General features: G+C 36.3%; 2 protein-coding genes across 2 annotated transcripts in view; one reads left to right on the forward strand and one right to left on the reverse strand.

Moving 5' to 3' along the window:
• The first annotated feature begins 118 nt into the window (after positions 1-118).
• On the forward strand, positions 119-14,329 carry LOC131796299 (uncharacterized). Its single transcript, XM_059113883.2, has 9 exons — positions 119-384; positions 1,192-1,294; positions 3,674-3,789; positions 3,914-3,995; positions 5,982-6,082; positions 7,330-7,459; positions 7,656-9,524; positions 13,662-13,699; positions 14,204-14,329. The coding sequence occupies exons 1-7, from the start codon at positions 215-217 to the stop codon at positions 7,743-7,745; spliced, it is 792 nt and encodes a 263-aa protein (XP_058969866.2). The 5' UTR covers positions 119-214; the 3' UTR covers positions 7,746-9,524; positions 13,662-13,699; positions 14,204-14,329.
• The window catches only part of LOC131796300 (golgin subfamily A member 6-like protein 24), a 55,781-nt gene continuing 47,895 nt past the window's right edge, over positions 13,871-21,756 (reverse strand). Inside the window, exons 37-41 of the mRNA XM_066173224.1 lie at positions 21,481-21,501; positions 20,779-20,799; positions 20,306-20,326; positions 19,927-19,947; positions 13,871-16,012 (exon numbers count right to left, since the gene is read on the reverse strand). Of these exons, the coding sequence (XP_066029321.1) occupies positions 15,999-16,012; positions 19,927-19,947; positions 20,306-20,326; positions 20,779-20,799; positions 21,481-21,501 (98 nt within the window). The 3' untranslated portion in view covers positions 13,871-15,998. The remainder of the gene's footprint in view (positions 16,013-19,926; positions 19,948-20,305; positions 20,327-20,778; positions 20,800-21,480; positions 21,502-21,756) is intronic.

Genomic DNA, 21,756 nt, shown 5'->3' on the forward strand with positions numbered 1-21,756 from the left:
ACATTAAAAAATATGCCATGTAATAAATGGTCACAAATGGTCCCGGTTCCCAAAACACGAGGAAGGTTGGGGAAAAGAGTAAAATTTTACCGAGGGGGTGGTAGACAGGCTAAGATCAAACATGGCGGCTCGATCCGAAATCTGTCAATAGTTCTTTTAAGCTATTAACAAGCACCTCCTAAGGAGATTAGATGGCAAATACTTCAGAGATATAATGACGAAAATGCGCAGCAACGTTATAAGAATGTTGATTGTTATTTCGCTCGCTGCTATAACACACGTTGTGGCCGAGGTATGTGAAATGTTAGACCAGTGTTCGTGCAGGAAGGAAAATGGGAAGATCATCAGTTTATGGGGCATCGATGGAGGTTCCAAGGAACCAGCGTAAGTAATATAAGTCCTTCATTAATATCAGATATTTTTTGAAAAATGATTGATAGAAAATTACAGAGGTTTTAATTAAAGAAGTCGTAAATAACCATAAATGTCTCTCGCACTGCACTTTGTCAAGTGAACGTTGAATGTCAAGGTTCGCCTGATTATAAAATATTTTAAGGTCAGAATGAAATCGAATTGGTGATTAGGAAAGCAAAGTTTTGAATTTATCATGGTGGAAAGTAGAGAGAAAAAGCTTCGCTCACTAGTAAACATATAAGCAAAACGCTAAGGTCACGCACATTTTAGGTTTTATGCGCTATCGTCTGTCACGTAATCCTTTTGGATAACTGTTGTCACGCTAGTCCTCCTTTCTTTTTCTTACCGTAAATCACTCCCACGGCTGGATGTGTCTTTTTGATATTTGTGAATGTACAGAGCTTCATAAGAGTCCTGGTAAATTCATGGAATTTTGGGAACTAAAAAATAAAATGACGTAGGAAGGAGGGAAGGGGTTACATCCTAATCAGTTAAATTATGACGCAGATGTGCTGTAATCCCTAAACTATGATTAGATCGAGTGCTTTTAGTCAATTTAGTCGAGTATCTATATTTCCAATAAATGAACGGTGCTCACCCAATTATTTGCTTGAAACTATCTTCAATCCTGGTTATAATTGTTGAAACATTTCTCCTTCCTCTTTCAAAGACGATTAAAGAAAAATTTGACCGCCCGGAGAAAGCTCGTCATTTAGAGAGGAGCCGGGTGACTAAGCAAGGTGACTAAGCAAAGTGCTCATTTTTTCTCCTTTTCAGCTTCAAAGGCCTTGTAGTTCTGAGCCCTCCGGGTGTATTATACAAATTTGATTGGAATCCATGTACGAAGTTTAGTGCAGGAGCTGGATGCTCAAATGTATTTGTGAGTACATTTGAGAATATGAGAAGATAGTAAGAGATCGGTCAATATTTATCCCTGGCGGGGGAGGGGGGGTGGAGGGGGTAAGGGGGATCAGACGATTTTGGTTGTGTCGTGATAAAATTTTCCTGATTCCTCCAATAACAAGAAATTATATTTTTTTTGCCCTCCCCCCCTCCCCCATTGGCGGTTAATTTGTAATCAAATTATTATAGTTTCTCGTTATATTCTATTGATGACGACTGATCCCCTCGAAAACCATGTGATCTTACTGAAATCTTCAAGGCTATGAATGATGATCGGTTCCTAAATCAATCAATCAATCAATCAATCAACTCATAACCCACCCATCCCTGCTCTCCTTCTTTTCTACCATCGGTCGCTTCCCTGGTACAAATTTATTTTTCTCCCCAGCCTTCCCCTGCTGTTAAAATATAAAAGATGGCAGCTCTAATTTTCAATAAGGAGGTAGTAAACACTCGCTTGCTTAAACCACGCTTGCTCTGTAGGCTAATGTGGCATAAATATTCTTGTCACTAAGCGTTACGACTGCGGTAGCGGAGTTGAAAAGACGATTTCTACTACCGCAAGGTGGCAAGGTGTTCCTCGAATCGCACTGCGCAAGTCAGCTTGAATCAGAGTTATTAACTTCATCGCGACCAGTTATCAGGATTTTATTAAATGACAACAACAGATTTATCTTTGCTGTCCCCAGTTCCCTCCGTCTGAATGGAGTTTAGTGAGGAGTGTAGAAATGAGAGTCAAAAAAAATTTGACAAATTAAAGTTTTTCTAGCTGAATTATAAGTGTTCAAGGCAGAGAAGGTTTTTGTTTTATTTTCTGCTTCAGTTTCGTTTTACTTACAAGGAAGTACATAAGTTCAGAATCAAACGATTTTCACTCTACAATACATTATATAAATTACTCTCAATAGTTTGTGGCATCGTTTACAATGGTCCATAACAACCATAAAACAATCATGTAACTTTCAGAGAAAAATTGAACACCGCACACAGAAGCTAACAGTACTGAAAATACTTACAGTGCCCAAACTTGCAGTATTTACAATATTTAACTGCCTAATAACTACTGGCGCCAGTAGTAACAAGTAATGATAACAAATACTCACAGTACTGAGTGGTAATGATGAAAATATTACACAACTTTTAAAACTTATTCTGGATACTTAATTTATGATTAATTAATTTAAAGCCAACAAATATAACACTTAAAAATAGTACCAAACAATCGAAATAAAATACCGCATAAGGACATTCAAATATAGAATCTTCGCTGATACACTTCTAATTTCGAAAGGAAAGTATAGTAAAGCTTTGGAAAGACAGGGGGAAAACGGAAAATAACGGCCTGGAAAGGATATACAAGCTTAAGTTAAAAGCATAATTTTTTATGAAAATTATTAAGTTACAAACTATAAAAGAAAAAAAATGTATCAATCCTTTTTATAAATGCTTTATCCTAAAAAAAAAGAAGAGAAAAACAGAAAAAACTCTTTCACTTGCTATTATTTGCCGCTTCCTTAACAGGGTGTTTTAGAGCCAATACTAACCCTTTGATTAGAGGAAGTGGTTAAAAATCCCAACCGGTCAGAGGCAAACCACTTGGCTTTATTCAAAGCGCAAGCAAGGAGTTGAACTCGGGGCAACCGATAACAAATGCAGTTGTACCCTGGACCATCAGATTACAAGTTTATCACAATAACTATTCGGCAACACAGACTCCTTGTTTCTCAACTATGAAAATGTAAATATATAGCCAGTTAAGTTAACCGTTCTTATTTCAATCTTAGCCGATTAAAGCAATGCAAAATGCGATGAGACAATAACGTCAAAATCAAACCTTATTTTTGGTTGGATCTCAATGATTTATGTGAGATGTTCCTGAGATCCGTAATTATCAGATCGACTGGGGTGATACGGTTGTGAGCACAGCAAAATACTTGTACTAGATCTTCTCTAAATCCTGGAATCCGTAGAGCGCAGATTGCGGAATTCAAAAGCGAGTTGGCCACGTATGTCATTAGTACAAATATATCAATATAAAAATTCTCTCTCTCTTTTAGTACACTCCCTCGAATGGAAATGGATTTACTAGACCAGTCATAAGTTTGCTAAATTCGCACGGCCTGGGCCATTTTCCGCTCTGCAAGGGCTCCTCGAGCGCGCGTGAACAAGCAATCACTGCTACCCACTTTGTACATTGTTCTTTGGACTCGGGCGATCACCGATCGGCCTTGAGGCGTCGTTAAAATTTTGCCTTAATGTTCCCATAGAATAGATGGTCGGCTATTAATAACTCTTAACTATTAGGCAGAATTGTTTTAAATATGATTAACACTCTAATCAAATCTTCTTATTCTAGATGTGTGAAACAACGTCCTCTAGCCCATATGCCAACTCTGTGAACAAATTTACAATTGAAAGTGATGGAACAACCACCATAGTTTATAATAAAATTGAAGGGGGTGGCCACGAAAGGTATGCTTATTTCAATATTATCTTATACTGAGCATTTCGAAAAACAAGCTCGTAATTCGAAAGCCTCAGATTTTCGTTGTTTCGTCACGATTGCTTGTACCTTCAGAAATCTTTTACGTTCTAGGGAGGTTACCATCAATCTTAAGTGTGACAAAAACAAATACCCGGGGGAAATGGATGGCATCTCCATAAGAGGAACAACTGCAGTAAGTTCTATTGTCTCCTTATATGAGATTTGTTGATAAGAGCTCGTCTTTAGATGTTCGACGTCTTTTTCTTTCTTCTTTGTGTCTATCTTTTTTCTGATATTCGCTCTTTGTATTTCTTTTGTTCTTTACTTTTATTTATTCCTATTTCTTTTTTCCGTGGTTCTCTCAAGAAACAATTCAACGTACGCTGCTTACAGTGGCAGTATTACCATTTTCAATTGCTGTGTGAGGGAGTATATATATAGTAGAATGTATTTCTTATCATTTTACCCATTCTGTAGGGGGGAATGTCAAAGAAACCGAAACGTTTACCTGGCCTCAGTTTTTGTTAGGTTGTTTTTCGATTGAGGGCAGTCAAATCATGACAAAGTTTAATGAATAGAGAATAATACCTGAACGCGCGTAGATATGGAATTTCTCTTCGAGTGTTTAACTCGATAGCTCACGAGTGAGGGCAGCTAACGAGTGAGATGCCGAGTTGAACTCGAGGAGGGAAATTTCATATCTACAAGCAACCATGTATTATTTTGTTTATTATATGAACACAACAGCCCTTTACTAAGAAGAATTCAACTTTATTAACGTATGAAAATAAAAGGATTGACAAATCCCGAATAAAAATCGTTCAGTACGTTGGCGCTAAGGCTCAAGCTGAAAAAAGCGGTGCAACGCTACAAAAACAAACAGTGGGCGTAATTTTCAATATACAAAATTCTCAGCTATTGACTTGGTCCTTACCAATAGAAGAAATCTTTCGGGTACACGGCCAAAATCGTCTAGAGGCAAATCTTTCAGCTGTCGATTTTCGTTCTCAGCCGAGAGAAATGCCACTACCAAAGCCATTGAATAACGTATCTTTCGGTTTTTCTTTCCGTATTTTGGTTTTCTTCCTCTACTAGGAGAGTTTGAACGTCACTGTCTGTAAGCGATACTGATTTTTCAGTGTTTTGGCAGCCATAATCCACAAAAAATTTCGACAAACGATCTTGGATTGAGAATAGTGAAAGCTTCGCCGTTCATCCCTCAATCTGACCGAAGGGCGCGAAAGGCAAGTGACGTGTCAGCAGCTGATTGGCGATATCAAATACTCGCGAAAAAATACGATATTTTTTTACGTGTGTTGTTAACTCCATAGTTTATAAGATAATCACCACGCCCATTGGGTCCATAAGAGAAACACTACAAGGAACCAGTGAGAAGTCAAAGGGGGGTTGGTTTTAGTTTTGCATCTGTTCCCTGAGGAAGATGAGAGGAATGTTTTTAGTCCAGTCAAAGAGCATGAAGAGACAAAACCAATGTAATTCTGAACAACTTTTAACATTTAATTGGAAATTGTTCTATGGCTTATTCGGTTAAATATCGCACCTTTTAGTCAATCACGTATTTAAGGGCTAAAGCGCAGTTTAAGGAAGAATTACTGGGTCAAGAAAATTTTTCCAGTTGCTCAAATTTGTCCTTTCATGCATTCTAAGATTGTGCAAAGCAAAATTGATTGATGAGTATTTATGATAACGCACTGCGCAGAGGCATAATTGTAAAATATTTACCTGCGTTCAGTTGTTCAAAGGGCGGATGACGCTATCCGACGCATAACTATCCAGCAGAGAATAGGTAACAATAGAATAGGGATTTAACCAGCTTATAGCGCTATCCACCCTCCGAACAAACAGGGGCTGATTGTTTCGTTTAACTTCCTTTCAATCTATCCTTATCGTGTTTCTTTTTTTCGCAATCCTTTCTTGAAAATAAGAAAATGAATTACGATACAACTAGCTTGAAGTAAGTCAATTTGATTTTTTATTGCCCCATTTTCTTTTTTTTTTCCTTCTTTGTCTTTTCTTTCTTTCCTTCTTTCTTCTTTTTTTTTGCTTATATCACTTTTTATCCCGCAACTGCCTGCCTTTTTTTCCTCTTTTCTTCTTTTGATTGTTTGATTAAGAAAAGTCAAAGTGAAATCTTATTTAGCTGTATTTCCATACATAGTCTGCAAGCCTAACGTCCAAGTGCGCTTGTGAAGATAGCTGCCCTCATCCTGATTTTAGTATAAAAAACGGGCTCAGCATTGGAAGCATCTTGTTGATAGTGTAAGTGCATACTATTGTTGATCCTATTACCGTAGCTTCGATTCCATTTATGGAAGTTCAGTTCGTACTTGGTGGTGTCCGACGCTCCATTGCAGTCGCGCTAATTTTACGCACAAACTGATCTCAATGTGTGTAAACCTATAAATCATTAATCGTTGAGCAGGGGTGTCTGCATATGACTTCAAGATCTATTTGCTATGTTGAAGTATTCTCCACTAATTGGCATTGCTATGGTGAAAATAATATTAGTTGCAATAGAAATCTACCTTGCTGACGAACTCAGTTATGTCTAGTCGCCATCAGGTGATGTACGCGTACTAATCAAGGAGGTTATCGTGAATTATATAACCCTCAAATGGAGATATCGTGGGCTGTGGTTAAAAAACCAGTGCTCAAAGGGATCCCAATGATTATTTTGAGGGAGGTTGTGGATGTGTTGGCTAGAAATTCCCAGAGAGGTGAATTTGAAGTTTATACTGTCATGAAGTATTAACATAGTTTATAATTATAGTTAATAATTTAGTTTGTCATTTCACTATGATTTAATCTTTCGTTTATATTAAGATTGTATTTAACGTATGAATTAGATTTCCGAAGTTGTATGGGTTTTGAGCTGTCGTGATGAGTTTCCGAATTGTAACGACCTTGGCTAACTTCCTTAAGTGGATTTGCTTAGTTTGTTTACTGACTTAGCTTTGGACCCAAACGAAAGTTCATGTTTTGGCTAACACAGTCAGAGGTTGATCCAGTTGATCGGAAGCGTTGATTAAGTATTTTGTTGTTCATTACGAAAGTTGTTTGGTTTAGTGTTTTAACAGGAAATGTTTAATCTCCCAAGGTCAGCCAGCGGGCATGGCCACCCATATCTATCAGTAGTGAATATATAAGCATGGTGTTGTTTGGAGCTAACTTAGGAGAGAGGAGAGAAGAGAAAGAGAGTATACTAAAAGAATGTAGACAGTGTGCAGAAGAGTAGCGTCAGAATTCTGAAGCTGAAGAAGAAGTCTTCAGTGAGAATCAGTGTGAGAGCTTAAGAGATTCACCAGAGTTACACAGAATGAAATAAGCTTATATGGTAGTAGATTTGTATACTGGAGAACCGAGTAATGAAAGAAAAAAGTGAAAAAGACAGTTTGAGAGTCTTGATGCCTTTTGCCGAATGCTAGTTCCCGCCCGAAATTTAATAGTCTTAACAATACAAGTAAGCTCTACATCCTGCAAGTTTTTTTTATCTTTATCTGTTATAGGTTTTTTCTATTACTTCTACTGTATTTCATGGCTGGTTTATTATATAATAAATTCCACAAGGGTGTTAAAAGCTTTCCTGAAATGATCCCCAATCATTCTTTTTGGGGCGAATTTCCAGTGTTAATTAAGGTGAGTCTGTGATATGGTCAATAAAATGGTTACGGTACGGATGTCTGATTTTCTTAAAGTTCATGTTTGTTTGATTGTTTTTATTTTTGATGTACTCTCTGGAAAGGACATTTTTAATTTTTTTTTATTTTGTATTTGTCAAGAGATAAGGAAAGAGAAAGGAACCAAGGTATTTCTTCTTTGTTTGCTTTTACAGGATGGCTGTGTTTTCACTTTTCGAGGAATAGCTGGCTTTTGTCAACGTTTGTTCTTGAAAGCTAAAGGGGACTCCTATGCTGAAATTTAAGAATATCGTTTCTCACGTCTTTTTTTAAAATAACTACATAATGAAAAAATTATCGATAAATGGTAAAATAAATGACATATTGGTTATAAAAGTTAAAGTAAGATTCTAATGAATGGCGAAACAAAAGGCTAGTTTCTGAAATAGTACGTGATCTTTATTAAGTATTTCGTAAGGAAAAACTTCTAATATTTTTTTAATAAATGATATACTGAGGTACAATGGTGTGGTATATGGTAGCGATTAATCAACTTCTCTGTCTGCAAGTGTTCATGTATTTCACAGCATTGTGCTCTCTTGGGCACAGAGCAAAATTCTTTCCACTTTAAGAAGACTGGAATATTCGTAATGGAACAAGGATGGCAAATGATGGAGAAGATTAGCAAGGATTACTAATGAGGAAATTGAAAACTTGTGGCTCAATCTGTTCAGTGTCACGCAGCTAATCCCCTGAAATGTAGTTAACTCGAGTGGAAAGTGTCAACTGCAATGTCATTTCTAAAGGCAATTGCACTAGAGTGTTTCTTTCCTTCGCGGATGACTTTGGTTACGTTTTCGTATCATTTTTTTCCTTTTTTTCTTATTTAGGACGGCGCTCTGTTAACTTGGAGTGATTTGAAATCTAAATTTTTCTTTTTTCGTCAGAAGCACATAAAGGAGAGATAGGATGAATTAACATGAAATCTGTAAAGTTAATAAACCGACCACTAATAAAAGCAAATACTGCATCATTATTCTTAAGAAAAATTCAGCTTCGATATTAAATCGCTATTAAATCGTTTATAACAATAGAAATAATCAATAATGGTCGACCACTCTCCTCACCAACAAAATATATATCTGATATCTTATTGGAAGCTATAAACATTTGAAGGAAAGTTAATCTTTCGGGGGTCATCGGAACCTCTCTGACCATCGTAACAAACTAAATATTTTCGTCACGGAGTTTATATTAACGGTCTTCTTTTAGATCCTTTATCCCAGAAAGTCATTGTATTGGGATTTTTTTACACTTCAATAATAATTTAAATGCCCATTTAATACTAATCTTATCATAACACCAAATACTCAGAGGCAGAAACATTCCCCCATTACTATGGTAGTGTTGTTTTACATGGTGCAATTTCTAAGTGATGAAGAAAAAAAATTGTGAGATTGCATTGTTTTTGCTTTACTTCGCTCTTTGATACATGTAGGTTCAAAACATTTGCGCCACTCTCTCGACCAATCAGATGCAAACATTAAACCAGTTGGTCGCCCGCGTTTTCCCGCGCTTTAGGCAGTTTGGTTGTTTTTTAACTCAGGTTTTCATTGGCTCTTGAAGGTATCTTCCTTTGTTCTGATAGGCCGTTTTGATTACTTTTATTTCGGTTTGTGACTCAATCGAAAAGCGCTCTGCCGCAGTTTTTTTTTTATTTGTTGTTGTTGTTTTTTAATTTTCTTATCAAACAAAGAATTTCGTATTGTAGATGGCATTCAGTAGTAAAAAAGATGACGACAAAAACTCCCATTTTACTCATTGCCAGTGGGTTTTCATAGGTCCATTTTTGTAATAATCTCTCTAGTCTGAAAACCCAAAAAATTGTTACTCAAGCCACAAAGATGCTTTTTTTTCCTCTAACAGCATTTTAAGTTGTTGTGTTGAACTGAGTTCGCAAGGATATCAAGAGCACAAACATCGTCGAGGAATGGCTCAACCTAAACAGGGAAGGGAAAGGAGTTAAAACAAAAGGAAAAGAAGCAATTCGTACTTTCGTTTTCGTCTGCCGCGGCCCAGGGAAGGTAAGAACAATTAGATTTTTTCAGGTCCAAACAGATAGTTATGTTGGCCCCTACTGAGTTTATTATGAAGTCCTGAAGGTAAACATAAGTGGAGTGAAATGAAACGATTTCGGACTCGATCGAGTCCCTATAGAAATATTAGTCGCTGTTCAATCGATGATTGTTAGTCTTTTACGGCGAAAAGCATGAAAGATTAGCTGCTTTGAGTCGGTTTTACACTCAAGTTACAATGTGTGGATATGCTGTGAACAGCAAAGCGAAAATTTGAAGATTGTACGAAAGCGAATAGAATCAATCACAAGAGTGTAGCAGTGTAGAGGCTGCCTCGATCCAAAACATGCCTTGAAGATAAAAGATATCTTCAATAGCTTTCAGTGCCGTAGCGCGTAGAATTTGACATTTACTGACTATAGTTGAATTTGGGCCCTCCCGAAGAAGTTTGTTTCATGGTTTTAAAAATTTATCCTCCCTCTCTCTTTCCCCCCACCCCCATTCGTAAGCATATATATAGAAATTTGTGTTCAGATTATGTCACTAGACTAGGTAAATTTATCTAGGAAAGTGAGTTGAAATAGTTCAATAGTTCAGTGTGACTTCTTTTATGAAAGAAGAGAAAAAAATTGGTTGAGAACAAAAGCAAAAGCAGACAAAAGTAACGTAATGTACTTGCAGTAATGTAAGAAAATATTCTTCATTCAGAAAAATTTCTTTCTTTCGATCTCCGTTTTCTGTTTTGGTAAACGTCGTGATATTGTTGCCATTGACATGTGACTCTGCTTTTGACGAGGGGATTTCAGCTACGTCCTTTAACTGCATTATTCTTTTTCAGCTTATGATTCAATGAGAATAATTTATTATAAATATGATAATAATAGAATTGATAATTATAATAATACAAACAATGATAACCATTACAATTTACTAAAATGCGATTGGTGTATTAGCTGCGTTATTGTCACAAATCATTCTGTACAGTTGTCAGTAATAGGACAGATACATTAAGGCCAAGCATCTCCGGTAGAGACAGCGTCTAAAGGGAAAGATTCCTCCATTATGGTAATCCCCCAATAATTTTTTCAGGATAAGTTCTTGGTGCTATGGTTATTGTGATCAACTTTGTAATTGTTTGGTGAGGTTTTGATGCGCACTTGCTCAGATACTGACAGTGATCTAACAAATGTATTTGTTTTTTTCGGAAGTTGTAACGGCAATGACTAATTGGCAAAAGAACATCGCGTCGCCCAATTCTGCTTGAAATCATACTCGTGATCGACAAATCGGACTTCCGCTTCGCGGTCGTCCGATTTTGTTGTCACTCGTATGATTAAAGACCGAATTGCATTCCACTCAGTCCTCTTACCATTACTTATCATCAATAGAAAATAATGGGTCCACTATTTTCTCTTGTAATAATGTAATAGTTATGTCTATCTCTGTCTCCTACTTGTCCTTCCCCATTAAATGGGTGTGACGTAGAAAACAGAGTCACCAATCGACAAGATCGACAAGCAAAAAAGGGGAAAAACGTAGTCATAATAAGCTGCACGCCAAAAAAAATAAAAACAACGTATAAACTAACAACAGAGTGATGAAATGTCATCGGGACGAAAAAACTGGTAGAAACATGGTCTTCCACCAAACGAAGCGTTTGAACGGCTGTGAGAGTTAGAGGTTAAAAAAAAGCACTGAATTACGAAGATTACTGTGAAATGAAAGTTTCCTTGGAAGGACTTTTTTTTTTAGCGCCAATCTACTTAAAATCAAAGTCTTGGTCCCAAGGGATAATCTTCTGTTTTCGCTCTTGTTGTCTCATAATTCAAGGAAATTTGTAAAACGCAGTCAATAAATATTTACATAGGAAGCAAAAGGCAAAAAGATGAAGAACAAGGAAGAACCAGGCTTGTAGAAATAAATACTTTGAATCGTTATGAAAGGTTTTTCTCGTTGCATGCTGTAATTTTGCAAAGAATTTATTCTGATACTCAGAACTTTCCAGATTCTTTTCCCACACTTTGCGTCGTACAGAATCTTTATTTTATTTTTTTTTTTGAAAAATACACGATATTGTTCACAAGATTACATTTGAGTCAACGTCCGATTAAAGACGACTGATTACTTTGTCATTGTCACTGATTACTTTGTCTACCCTGGCATTAGTCTCCAAGACTCTAAAGGGTGAACAAGCAGCCCTAATTAAATAAATTTTTACTGTATTAACTCTCAGATTCATTCGGATTCCATTTGAATTTACTTGCGACAGTTCATTGCTTCAAACCAATGTACGCGTCCCTTCCGCTGCTTCAAATGCCATCCAATTGTTTCTCTTACAGACAGAGTAATCTGCCTGTCTTAATCAGCGGATTGAACTTAAGCGCATAGGAAGGCTGACGCACATCACTTAACAACGTTTTGTTTAATTCAGTGCGACGAATCCGTAATTTAAATCGAAGAAATGCCATGCTTGCAGTAAAAAGTACTCATCAAAGCTGTGTGGTACTTCAGAAGGAAGTGATTACCCACAGTTTGATTATTTGATAAGCTTTTGATGCGCAGTTGCTCAGGTACAGACATTGATCCAACAAACGTATGTTTAAGACTGCAAATGGTGCGTAGTTGAGCTTCTCAAATGAAGAAAGGTCTGACTGATGAAGATTTATTTGTTCATTTGAAGTTCGTTGTCCGATGTCATCAAAACAAGTTCAACCGACACATTCGAGTTCTAAAGTGTCGAAGTGCCTTGCATGCGAAGTTGGGTCATTTAAGATCGTTAACAATTTCCTATAAAAACACGCCCGTGCAGACCCTTCGAAACCTCCGAGTAGCTAAAGTGAACTGAGATACAAAATGTAAATGAAGAGTATTCTTTGCCTTCGCAAAGCTTTATCGTCAAGTACAACAGATGATATAGAAATAACTTGATTTAAAGTCTTTCTCGAGTATCGATCAAGCCGGGAATCAAACTCCTGAGAGAAGATGAAAACCACGACATTACTTTTATTTGCGGCAGTTGCTCTGGCTTAAAAAATTGGCTAATCCCGACATTTTTAGAAAAATCTCCGAAAAATACCCCTTTTTCTATATTTACGTCTATTTCAATGCACTTTCCAAGCATCATCTACATCGAAATAAATGTAGCTTGTAGTCGGTAAGACGGTCTTTTAACTCTGTTTAAAAGGAATACTCATTAATATAAACCAACAACTGCATAATTGAAACTCGAGATTAAATCCCCCTTTTTTTCTCTGACATTTATTTAAATTAGAAGCTTGTCCATGTTAATTTGCATAAGTAAAAGGGCTTTTGGCTGATATTTATTTTTGTCCTGCTTCTCGAGATTCATATATGTCATGTACATATTAAAGATGTTAGTCCAGGAATGAACATTGCCTTTTCTTGCATTACACGTAAAGTGCCCTGAGAATTGCAAGGCTATTGAGACATTCCTGACAGATCATTTAAGAGAATTATAAAAATAGCAAAAACAAGATGAAGATTGAGTACTTTTCTCTTTGCTTTTGAACTGATGCTTGTCGATTTAGTCGCGATAACAGACATATTTAAAACAGAAATTAAAACATATGGAGCACCCACCTGCCCCAGTTTCACGTAAGATCATCGCGTTCTTAAAAAAACTAAAAGCCTTTACGCGTTCTTAGAAAACTAAGAGCCTTTACGGTGATAACATGAAGTCACATGCCTGAATTAAATTTTTGTATTATATTTCCACGAGAAGTATCACGCAAGCTTCGACTTTGAGGACTATTCTGGTTTCCTCATATAATCACACTGGGCTACAGTCTTTAAGACAGAGTGTGACCCACATAATTTAAAAAAATGTGTTCATAAAATACCTAGATGAGAGCTTTTGAATTAATTCAGCGTTTTCCTTAATACGAGCTGAAGTTTAGCAGGGAGCGAAGAATAATAAACGGATGCCACTGGTAATTTTTCTCTTTGTTGTGGTTGTTCATTTTGGTCACTTCAATTTGGTTGTGCAACTCCCCGTCGAATCACAGTTCGCAGTTATTGATATAAAATTTAAAAAAAACCAGGTATTATAAGTTCTACATGCAATGCTTGGGCAGTCTGTTTGATTTTAAACTTATTTAATCGTTTATTTTATCGTTGAATTTACAGAGCGAAGATATTACTGGATAGTCTCAGCTTAGGGACCGGTAAGTTTTCGAACATTGACATTAAATAGATTCGTCAAGTTAGGGTGAAAAAACTAACTACCTACATCAATTTCAAGAAAGTTCAATTTAGGAAAAAGATAAAGATAAAGTCAGCACTGGTAACAATTTACATTGAAAGGTAATCAAAGAAAACAATCATGATAAGCACACACGATTTTATTTTAACCTTACATTGGAATACAAGGCATACTACAGTAGTTACACTCAAAACTAACTCATGCACAACAGATGATCGAATATATTTCAGTGTACATTACTAAACAAAAAAAATAATTGTTTTTCAATAGTGCACTTCACTCTTTAAACGTCTTTCTCTACCTACCCAAGGGTATAAATGGGTAACCACAATCTAAAAGGTTAATCTGATGTTCAACTGAGTTTTTTTTTCCGAAGAAAAAACTGTCATATTCTTCCATCAAACCAAGAAGCGAATTTCAGAGTGTACATGTGTTACTAAATACGAAATTATTATTTTCTAACAAGGTATTTGTCAAGGAAATATGAAAACTGGACACCAGTACAGAGAAGTTACATGTACAAGGAAACCTTGTCACTTTATTCCGTTGTTCAAGAGAGTTTGTCAATGCTGAATAAGAGGGAAACACTGAATGCTTACGACTAGATTTAAAACGAGTCTTGTATGCTATTTACTTGAACTCTTTAACGGAAGATCCCACCCCTTCCCTGCACCGCGAGTCCCTACAATTATATTATAAAAATATTCCGACATAATGAACAATTGTTGTTCTTGTTGCTTTAGTTACTTGCACGAAACACTCAGAAAGAAAGAAATTAGTACCAAAACCATAGCCACGAAGACGTAGAAGTAATGCAAAACTATATTATTTCAGCATGTCCTCACCATGTTAATTTTTTTTTCGCTACAAATGAGATTTACTGCTGCGTTTAAAAGTTACATAAAACTTCCTAGAAAACAAAGAAACTATACTTTTTTGGCTCCTACTTGGTGTAGAAGACACAGTGTACGTCACACCATCGTTTCATCGTTTTCTTACTTCCGGTTGTGATGAAATTCTATTTTGACGTATACTGTGTCTTCTACACTAAGTAAGAGCCACTTTTTTTAAAACTTGAAAATAGATCAACGGTCATGACTCCAGTGTTTGGAAGACTGCCTCGTGCTATTTACCAGGCCCTAACCCGGGCTACCTCTATTAGTGGAGATAAATCAACCCGGCCTAGTCCTTCGCCGTAGTTCTTCCGTTTCAAATACAATCTTGCTCTAAATCAAAGCACACTGGCTTCATGTTTATGAAAGTAGACCACACAATTTCTATCGGTTTATTGGCGTAACAGCCCTAGCGGGATTTGGGAGAATAATTAACAAGTTTGTATATCACGATGCGGAGGCGAGTGAGTATAACAACCTATTCGAGTGTTCTCACAACATCCCTTGTTTTCCCAACGTACCAACATCCCAACGCTGGTAAACCGATAGAAAGTACCGTCTATACTATTGCTTTTATAAAACAAGCTAAAAAAGTTTCAATTTTCTATGGTTTTACCGGTGCAATAAACATTAGGTTTTTGACCAATCAGATCGAGGTGTTATAAGCTCGTTTTCCGATGAATAAATGTACAAAATCCCTTATATATGAGCTAAAAAAGAATTCCCTCCTTTAACTGCTAAAAACATTCTCCTAACTCAAAGTGTGTGCTCATACTGAAATAAAAGTTAATAGAAGCGAATACAAGGGTTATTTATCGCAGAAATATGTCTGATAAAGCAGGAGCTTCATATTCACTGCAATAAGAAAACTAAAAGATTTTACGGTAAATGGAAATCTGGGACTAATTATGGCTCTCATGGACATACAGCGAAACATTTATTTATGTTTAATTTAGAGGCCTTAGAAACCAGGTAAGTGGACGATTCGATTGAGGCCTTTGGCAACTATATTTCTTTTTTAATCCAAGCTTTCGTCGATCTACAGTATCGTCAGAGAATGTAAAGAAAATAGAAAAGTCTTGCATTCCTGAACGAAGCAAAAGATCTGCGAAAGCTTGAAGTACAAATAAAATAAAAAAACCAATAGTCTAAGGCCTGCTGTACATTTATACTAATATGCTTAAATCAGTTTTACACAATAGGATGTGCTCTAAGAAAATGAAGTAAAGAAATACGAAGCGAATAACTGAGTATCATCATACATACATACCTATCCAATGGGAAATGCAAAGAGCGATTATTGAAACAGTAACAAAATAAAAGTTACTCATACTCATTATCATGGGTAACTAATAAATGACCTTCTTGTCACTTCCTCTTCTCTAAAATGAAAAAAAGAAAAAAATGACGAATTACAATGAGGTTTGCAAAATCATCTCAATCCCTCACCGATATGACATATAAAAACTACACATCTGATAGCTGTAGAATGCATCATCTTTTTATAAGCATTAGCCACCACGACATGCTGTCACAATGAAACACTAATTTACCTGAAAAAGATATTCTCCACAAACTATCTGTGTATTATTTACGCGAATAAAAGTTAACAGTGTATCGTGAGAGCATTTTGGGTTCTTCAAATTCCCACGGAAGAATGTCAGCAGTCGGTCTCTGGATGTTAATAGTTACGTCGAGTAGTCTCTTATAAAGGCTGATCAATTTCTTTTTGAAAGATGAAAACCAGAAGCGATATTACTCTTCGGGATGTTGCTCATAAGAGACCCTTCTTTCAAAGCCATGTAATTTCCATTTGTTTGAAACTATTTTCGTTGAGAATATTAGATGTAAACATAGCTAAAATGTACAAAACCAGATTTTTGAGCTTATTCCTATATTTCCTCAGCTAAAAATAGAAGCCAGCCCGCAGGGATTTTTACATATTTGGTGACTAGAATATTGTAACCAGCTAGGCGCTTAATTAAATTCAGTTACAGAATCAGTTATTTGTTATTTTTTATTGTATATATTGTAACTCAAGAACATGCTGTTGAGAACCATTCCGCGATAGAGGGCTAGCAAGAGAACGGGAACGTCATTTCAGAACGGCACGCGCAGCAAAAATACTGATAACAAACTGGGTCGAGAACGCCGTAACGTTGAGTGAATAGGTGATTTAGCAAGGAAAACGTGCTGTAACGTCTTTTTCTAGAATATCAATTGACTCTTAAAATTCTCGTCTTAAATTTAAAGTTAATCAGCTACAATTTAGGGCAAAGAAATGAATGCTACTGTACACTACGTGTCAACCGTCAACGTGGATGACGTCGGCAAGATTTACTCCGTACCACGTGGTTTGGATACCAAATGAAGTGAATTTTATAATTCTACTTTGACTTAAGCAAAATTTGGGAAGGTAGTTTTAGTTCTATTTTCTGCAGAATCGAGCCCATTAAATACGCTTTTGTTTTCGTGAGAACGGCTTTCGTGATCTCTGTATTACGACTCCTTGGTGGCTTTCCATATCATAGATCATGGCAAGTGATGGTTAAAGCTCCGTCCGCGATGCTTTGTTAACAGCCGGCCTCTTTAATATTATTGACGATGATGAATTTTCTTTTATACGACGCCTATTCATCAAAACCTATTTTCTTATACTGGAAATTCCCCAGATTCAGTGTAGACGAGTGGAGCGATGTGGACTGTACCGAGCTTAGATTTGCGGAGAAAGATCTGTCTGAGTTATGTGAATGTTTAGAAATTCCGAAAAAATTTATATGCGTGCATAGCATTATTTAGTATATATGCTATTACCAAACATACATACATACATATCCAATGTTGCGTGAAATGAGTGAATATTGAAACAGTGTCAAAATGAGGGTTATTAAGATTCATTATCACAGTTAACAAATAAATTACTTTCTTGACTCTCATTCTTCTCTAGAATAAAGACAAAATGAGTAATTAGGATAAGGTTTGCAAAATCATCTCAATGATGATGAAATGATATAGAGAACTTACAGATCATGGTGGCTGAGGAATGCATATGTTTTTTTCCCAAGGATTGACCCCGCGAGGTGTTGTTATAGTGAAAGACCCATTTATCCAAGAAACAAAAGCATTCTCCTAACGCCAAGTGTGTCTTCATACTTAAATAAAAGTTAACAGAAACAAATGCAAGGACTATTCATCGCAAAATATGCAGTTGGGAATCATTTCGAGATAGAAGGCCAGAGTGTTAACATCTTGACCTCGCAATGAGACTTTGGATTGGTTTAGCAAGAGAACGGGAACGTCATTTCAGAACGTCGTACGCAGGAAAAATACTGATAACAAACTGGGTTGAGAACGCCGTCAAGTTGTGTTAAAAGGTGATTTAGCAAGGAAAACACGCTGTAACTTCTTGTTCTAGAATATTAATTGACTCTTGTTAAAATTCTTGTCCTAATTTTAAAGTTAAACAACTACAATTTGGGGAAAAGAAATGAATGTTACTATGCACTACATGTCAAGCGTCAACATGGATGACTTCAGCAAGATTTACTCCGCACGACGTGGTTTGGATACCAAATGAGGCGAATTTTATAATTCTACTTTGACTTAAACAAAATCTGGGAAGGTAGTTTTAGTTTTACTTTCTGCAGAATCGAGCCCATTAAATACGCTTTTGTTTTCGTGAGAACGGCTTTCGTGATCTCTGTATTACGACTCCTTGGTGGCTTTCCATATCATAGATCATGGCAAGTGATGGTTAAAGCTCCGTCCGCGATGCTTTGTTAACAGCCGACCTCTGACGATAACGAATTGTTCTTTTATACGATGCCTATTCTTCAAAACCTATTTTCTTATACTGGAAATTCCCCAGATTCAGTGTAGACGAGTGGAGCGATGTGGACTGTACCGAGCTTAGATTTGCGAAGAAAGATCTGTCTGAGTTATGTGAATGTTTAGAAATTCCGAAAAAATTTATATGCGTGCATAGCATTATTTAGTATATATGCTATTATCAAAGGTTCATACATACTTATCCAATATAGTGAAATGAGTGAAATGAGTGAATATTGAAACACTGTCAAAATAAAAGTTACTAAGATTCATTATCATAGATAACAAATAATTTACCTTCTTGACCCTTACTCGCCTCTGTTATAAAAAAAATGACTAATTACGATAAGGTTTGCATAATCATCTCAATCCCTTAATGAAATGATATAGAGAACCTACAGATCATGGTGGCTGAAGAATGCATTTTTTTTTTCCAAGCATTGACCCGCCAGAACATAAGCAAAAGACTTTTAGTGATTTTTTGAGAAGAAATCGACGGCTCGACAAAAGTTTACGATTTGACATGAAACACGATTGGTGGGAACGGTTAGAGTTCGTTGCCTGACCGATTGAATTAAATTACCTTATGTGAACATTATAAGTGGAATGCATCCGTAACAATGCACACGTCTGTAGACGAGAATAATAACATAATCCTTAGGTTTTCCCTATAAATAAAACTTGTGTAATTCACTGCCGCATGTCTTTAGTTTCACCCAGTTAAAAAGAGAGAAAAACTTGGATCACAAAAATGTGTTCTGCATTGCCTCTGATTAGCCACTGATTAGCCAATTGGAAGTAAGCAGACGTTGTGTAAAAGGACGTTAACGCTTATCAGAATCTGCGCAGTCATCTTCTTCATTTCAACTTCACGAGTGTGTATAAACTTAAGAAGGCCATGAATGCAAAGAGGGAGGAGGTTCGGTAAAGTTGTTAAGCCGAACCTCTTCATTACACCCGTTTTCAATGGGTGCACCTAGAAACATTTTTCCCATTTCCTTTAAATAGCCACACCAAAACATTGACGAACCGATACTCAGCTTCTTTGGCTATTTTGTTGGTCATTTGAACGGTAGAATCGCGCGATGAACAAGAAAGATAATACTATGGAGACTGTCAGTATAGTTCTTTATACGTTTCTGTCAGACGAGATTAATAAAGTCATACAATACCCTATAAATGAATCATTGTTTACTGAATCATTCGAGCTCCATTCAAGATTCCAGATTTTTTAAAGTACACAAGATGAAGAAGGTCCTTTACACCTCTTACAAGCTACGATTTACCCCTTGAAGAAAATCATCCCTTCCACTTTTATTATAGATATTATTTTACTAAAATAAACTGTTGGTATCTAATTTAAAAAATTACCATATCGGCTATATACAATATCGGCTTTCGTTCCTTACTTGAAAGACTTCGTGTTAATGAAGATTTCTATGATTTATTAGCTCTGCCAGATAATTACCTTCCATCAACTTTGAAGGGTCTGAATAGAAAAGAACATGAGATATTACGATCAGGTATAAAAGTACATCCAAGCCACCGCTGATTTTATAAGGCAAGGGAAAGGAACGGAATTAATAGTCAGCAAAGCCACCCCAGTTAAGTTCAGTATCCAATCAAACTTGGTGAACGTTATTGCCATTGTTGTAAATTTATAATACGATTCTTAAATCCGTTTAAGTGCATAGAATGCGCTATGACAAAATAAATAAAATAAAACTCAACGTATTATTGAGTATATTTGCTTTTATCCAACATACATACATACAAAGCGTGACCATTGAAACACTGTCAAAATGAAAGTTACTAAGATTCATTATCATAGATAACAAATAAATTACCTTCTGGTGTCTTCCCTGCCCCTAAAGAAAAAAAAGACTAATTATGATAGAGTTTATAAACACATTCAAGCCCCCGCTGATTTTATGAGGGAAGGGAAAATGGAGGAATTAATAGTCAGCAGAGACACCATAGTCAAGTTATCCAATCAAACTTGGTGAACGTACATGACCCGTAGTAGAGCTATGCATACAAATAGACAGACAACGGTAATTACGTTATCTTTCTAGATAAAACCGTCCCTACTTTAGTTTCTCGTTTAGTGCACAGCTTGTAGGGTTGCATGATAATAGAGATTTTCATTATTCATTGCCACAGTTAATTACCTTCCCTTTTTTTTCTCCCTCAGTGAAAATAAAGCAAAACTGAAAAAATAATCCATATGGATTGTGTACCATCACAGCTTTCGTGTGCTACTTGGAAGACCTTGTGCTGATCATGAAGATTTGTATGATTTACTAGCATAGATAATTACCTTGCAACCTCTCCTCTCTCCCTGAAAAGGAAACAAAATGAGAAATTATGATTGGGTATCAAAGTATATCCAAGTTCCCGATGATTTGATGAGGAAAGGGAAAGGGAACAAGTTAATATTCACCAGAGCCACCATTGTCAAGTTATCAAATCAAACTTGGTGATAAAGACTTTTACAAATAGACTGACAAACAGTAACCACGTTATCTCTCTAAATAAAACTGCTCCTACTTTTTTTATTTATATATGTGCACAGCTTGTAAGGCCGTGTGATCATAGAGATTTTCATGATCGATTGCCACAGTAACTGACATTCCCTTTTTTTCTCCCTAGATGAAAATGAAAGAACACTGAAAAAATAATCCATATCGACTGTGTACAATCTCAGCTTTTGTGTGCTACCATGAATCATAATAGAGCTTTGAATGAAGACTTTTACAAATAGACTGACAAACGGTAACCACGTTATCTCTCTAGATAAAACTGTCCCTACTTTTGTTTCTAGTTAAGTGCACAGCTTGTAAGGCCGTTTGATCATAGAGATTTTCATGATCCATGGCGACACTTAGTTACGTCCCTCGATGAAAATAAAAAAAAAACTGTAATCCATATGGATTGTGTAAAATCTCGGCTTTTGTGTGCCACTTGGAAGACTTTGTGCCGATCATGAAGATTTGTATGATTTACTAGCATAGATAATTACCTAGCTTCCTCATCTCTGTCTCTGAAAAGAAAAGAAAATGAGAATATTATGATTGGGTATCAAAGTATATCCAAGTTTCCGATGATTTGACGAGGAAAGGGAAAAGGGAACAAGTTAATAGTCAGCAGAGCCGCCATAGTCAAGTTCTCCGATCAAACTTGGCGAAAGTAAATGAAACATAATACAGCTTTGAAAAAAAACCTTTTACAAATAGACTGACAAACGGTAACCACGTTATCTCTCCAAATAAAACTGACCCTACTTATGTATTTATAT

Source organism: Pocillopora verrucosa, chromosome 10, assembly GCF_036669915.1.
Source record: "Pocillopora verrucosa isolate sample1 chromosome 10, ASM3666991v2, whole genome shotgun sequence".
Lineage (NCBI taxonomy): Eukaryota > Metazoa > Cnidaria > Anthozoa > Scleractinia > Pocilloporidae > Pocillopora > Pocillopora verrucosa.

What these genes read in the sequence shown, in the direction of transcription:
- LOC131796299 (XM_059113883.2), top strand. Translation starts at nt 215, where the DNA reads ATGACGAAAATGCGCAGCAACGTTATAAGAATGTTGATTGTTATTTCG. An exon ending in GAAGGGGGTGGCCACGAAAG is followed by an intron (nt 3,790 to 3,913) that starts GTATGCTTATTT and finishes TTTACGTTCTAG; the next exon opens with GGAGGTTACCATCAATCTTA. An exon ending in GGAAGCATCTTGTTGATAGT is followed by an intron (nt 6,083 to 7,329) that starts GTAAGTGCATAC and finishes TATCTGTTATAG; the next exon opens with GTTTTTTCTATTACTTCTAC.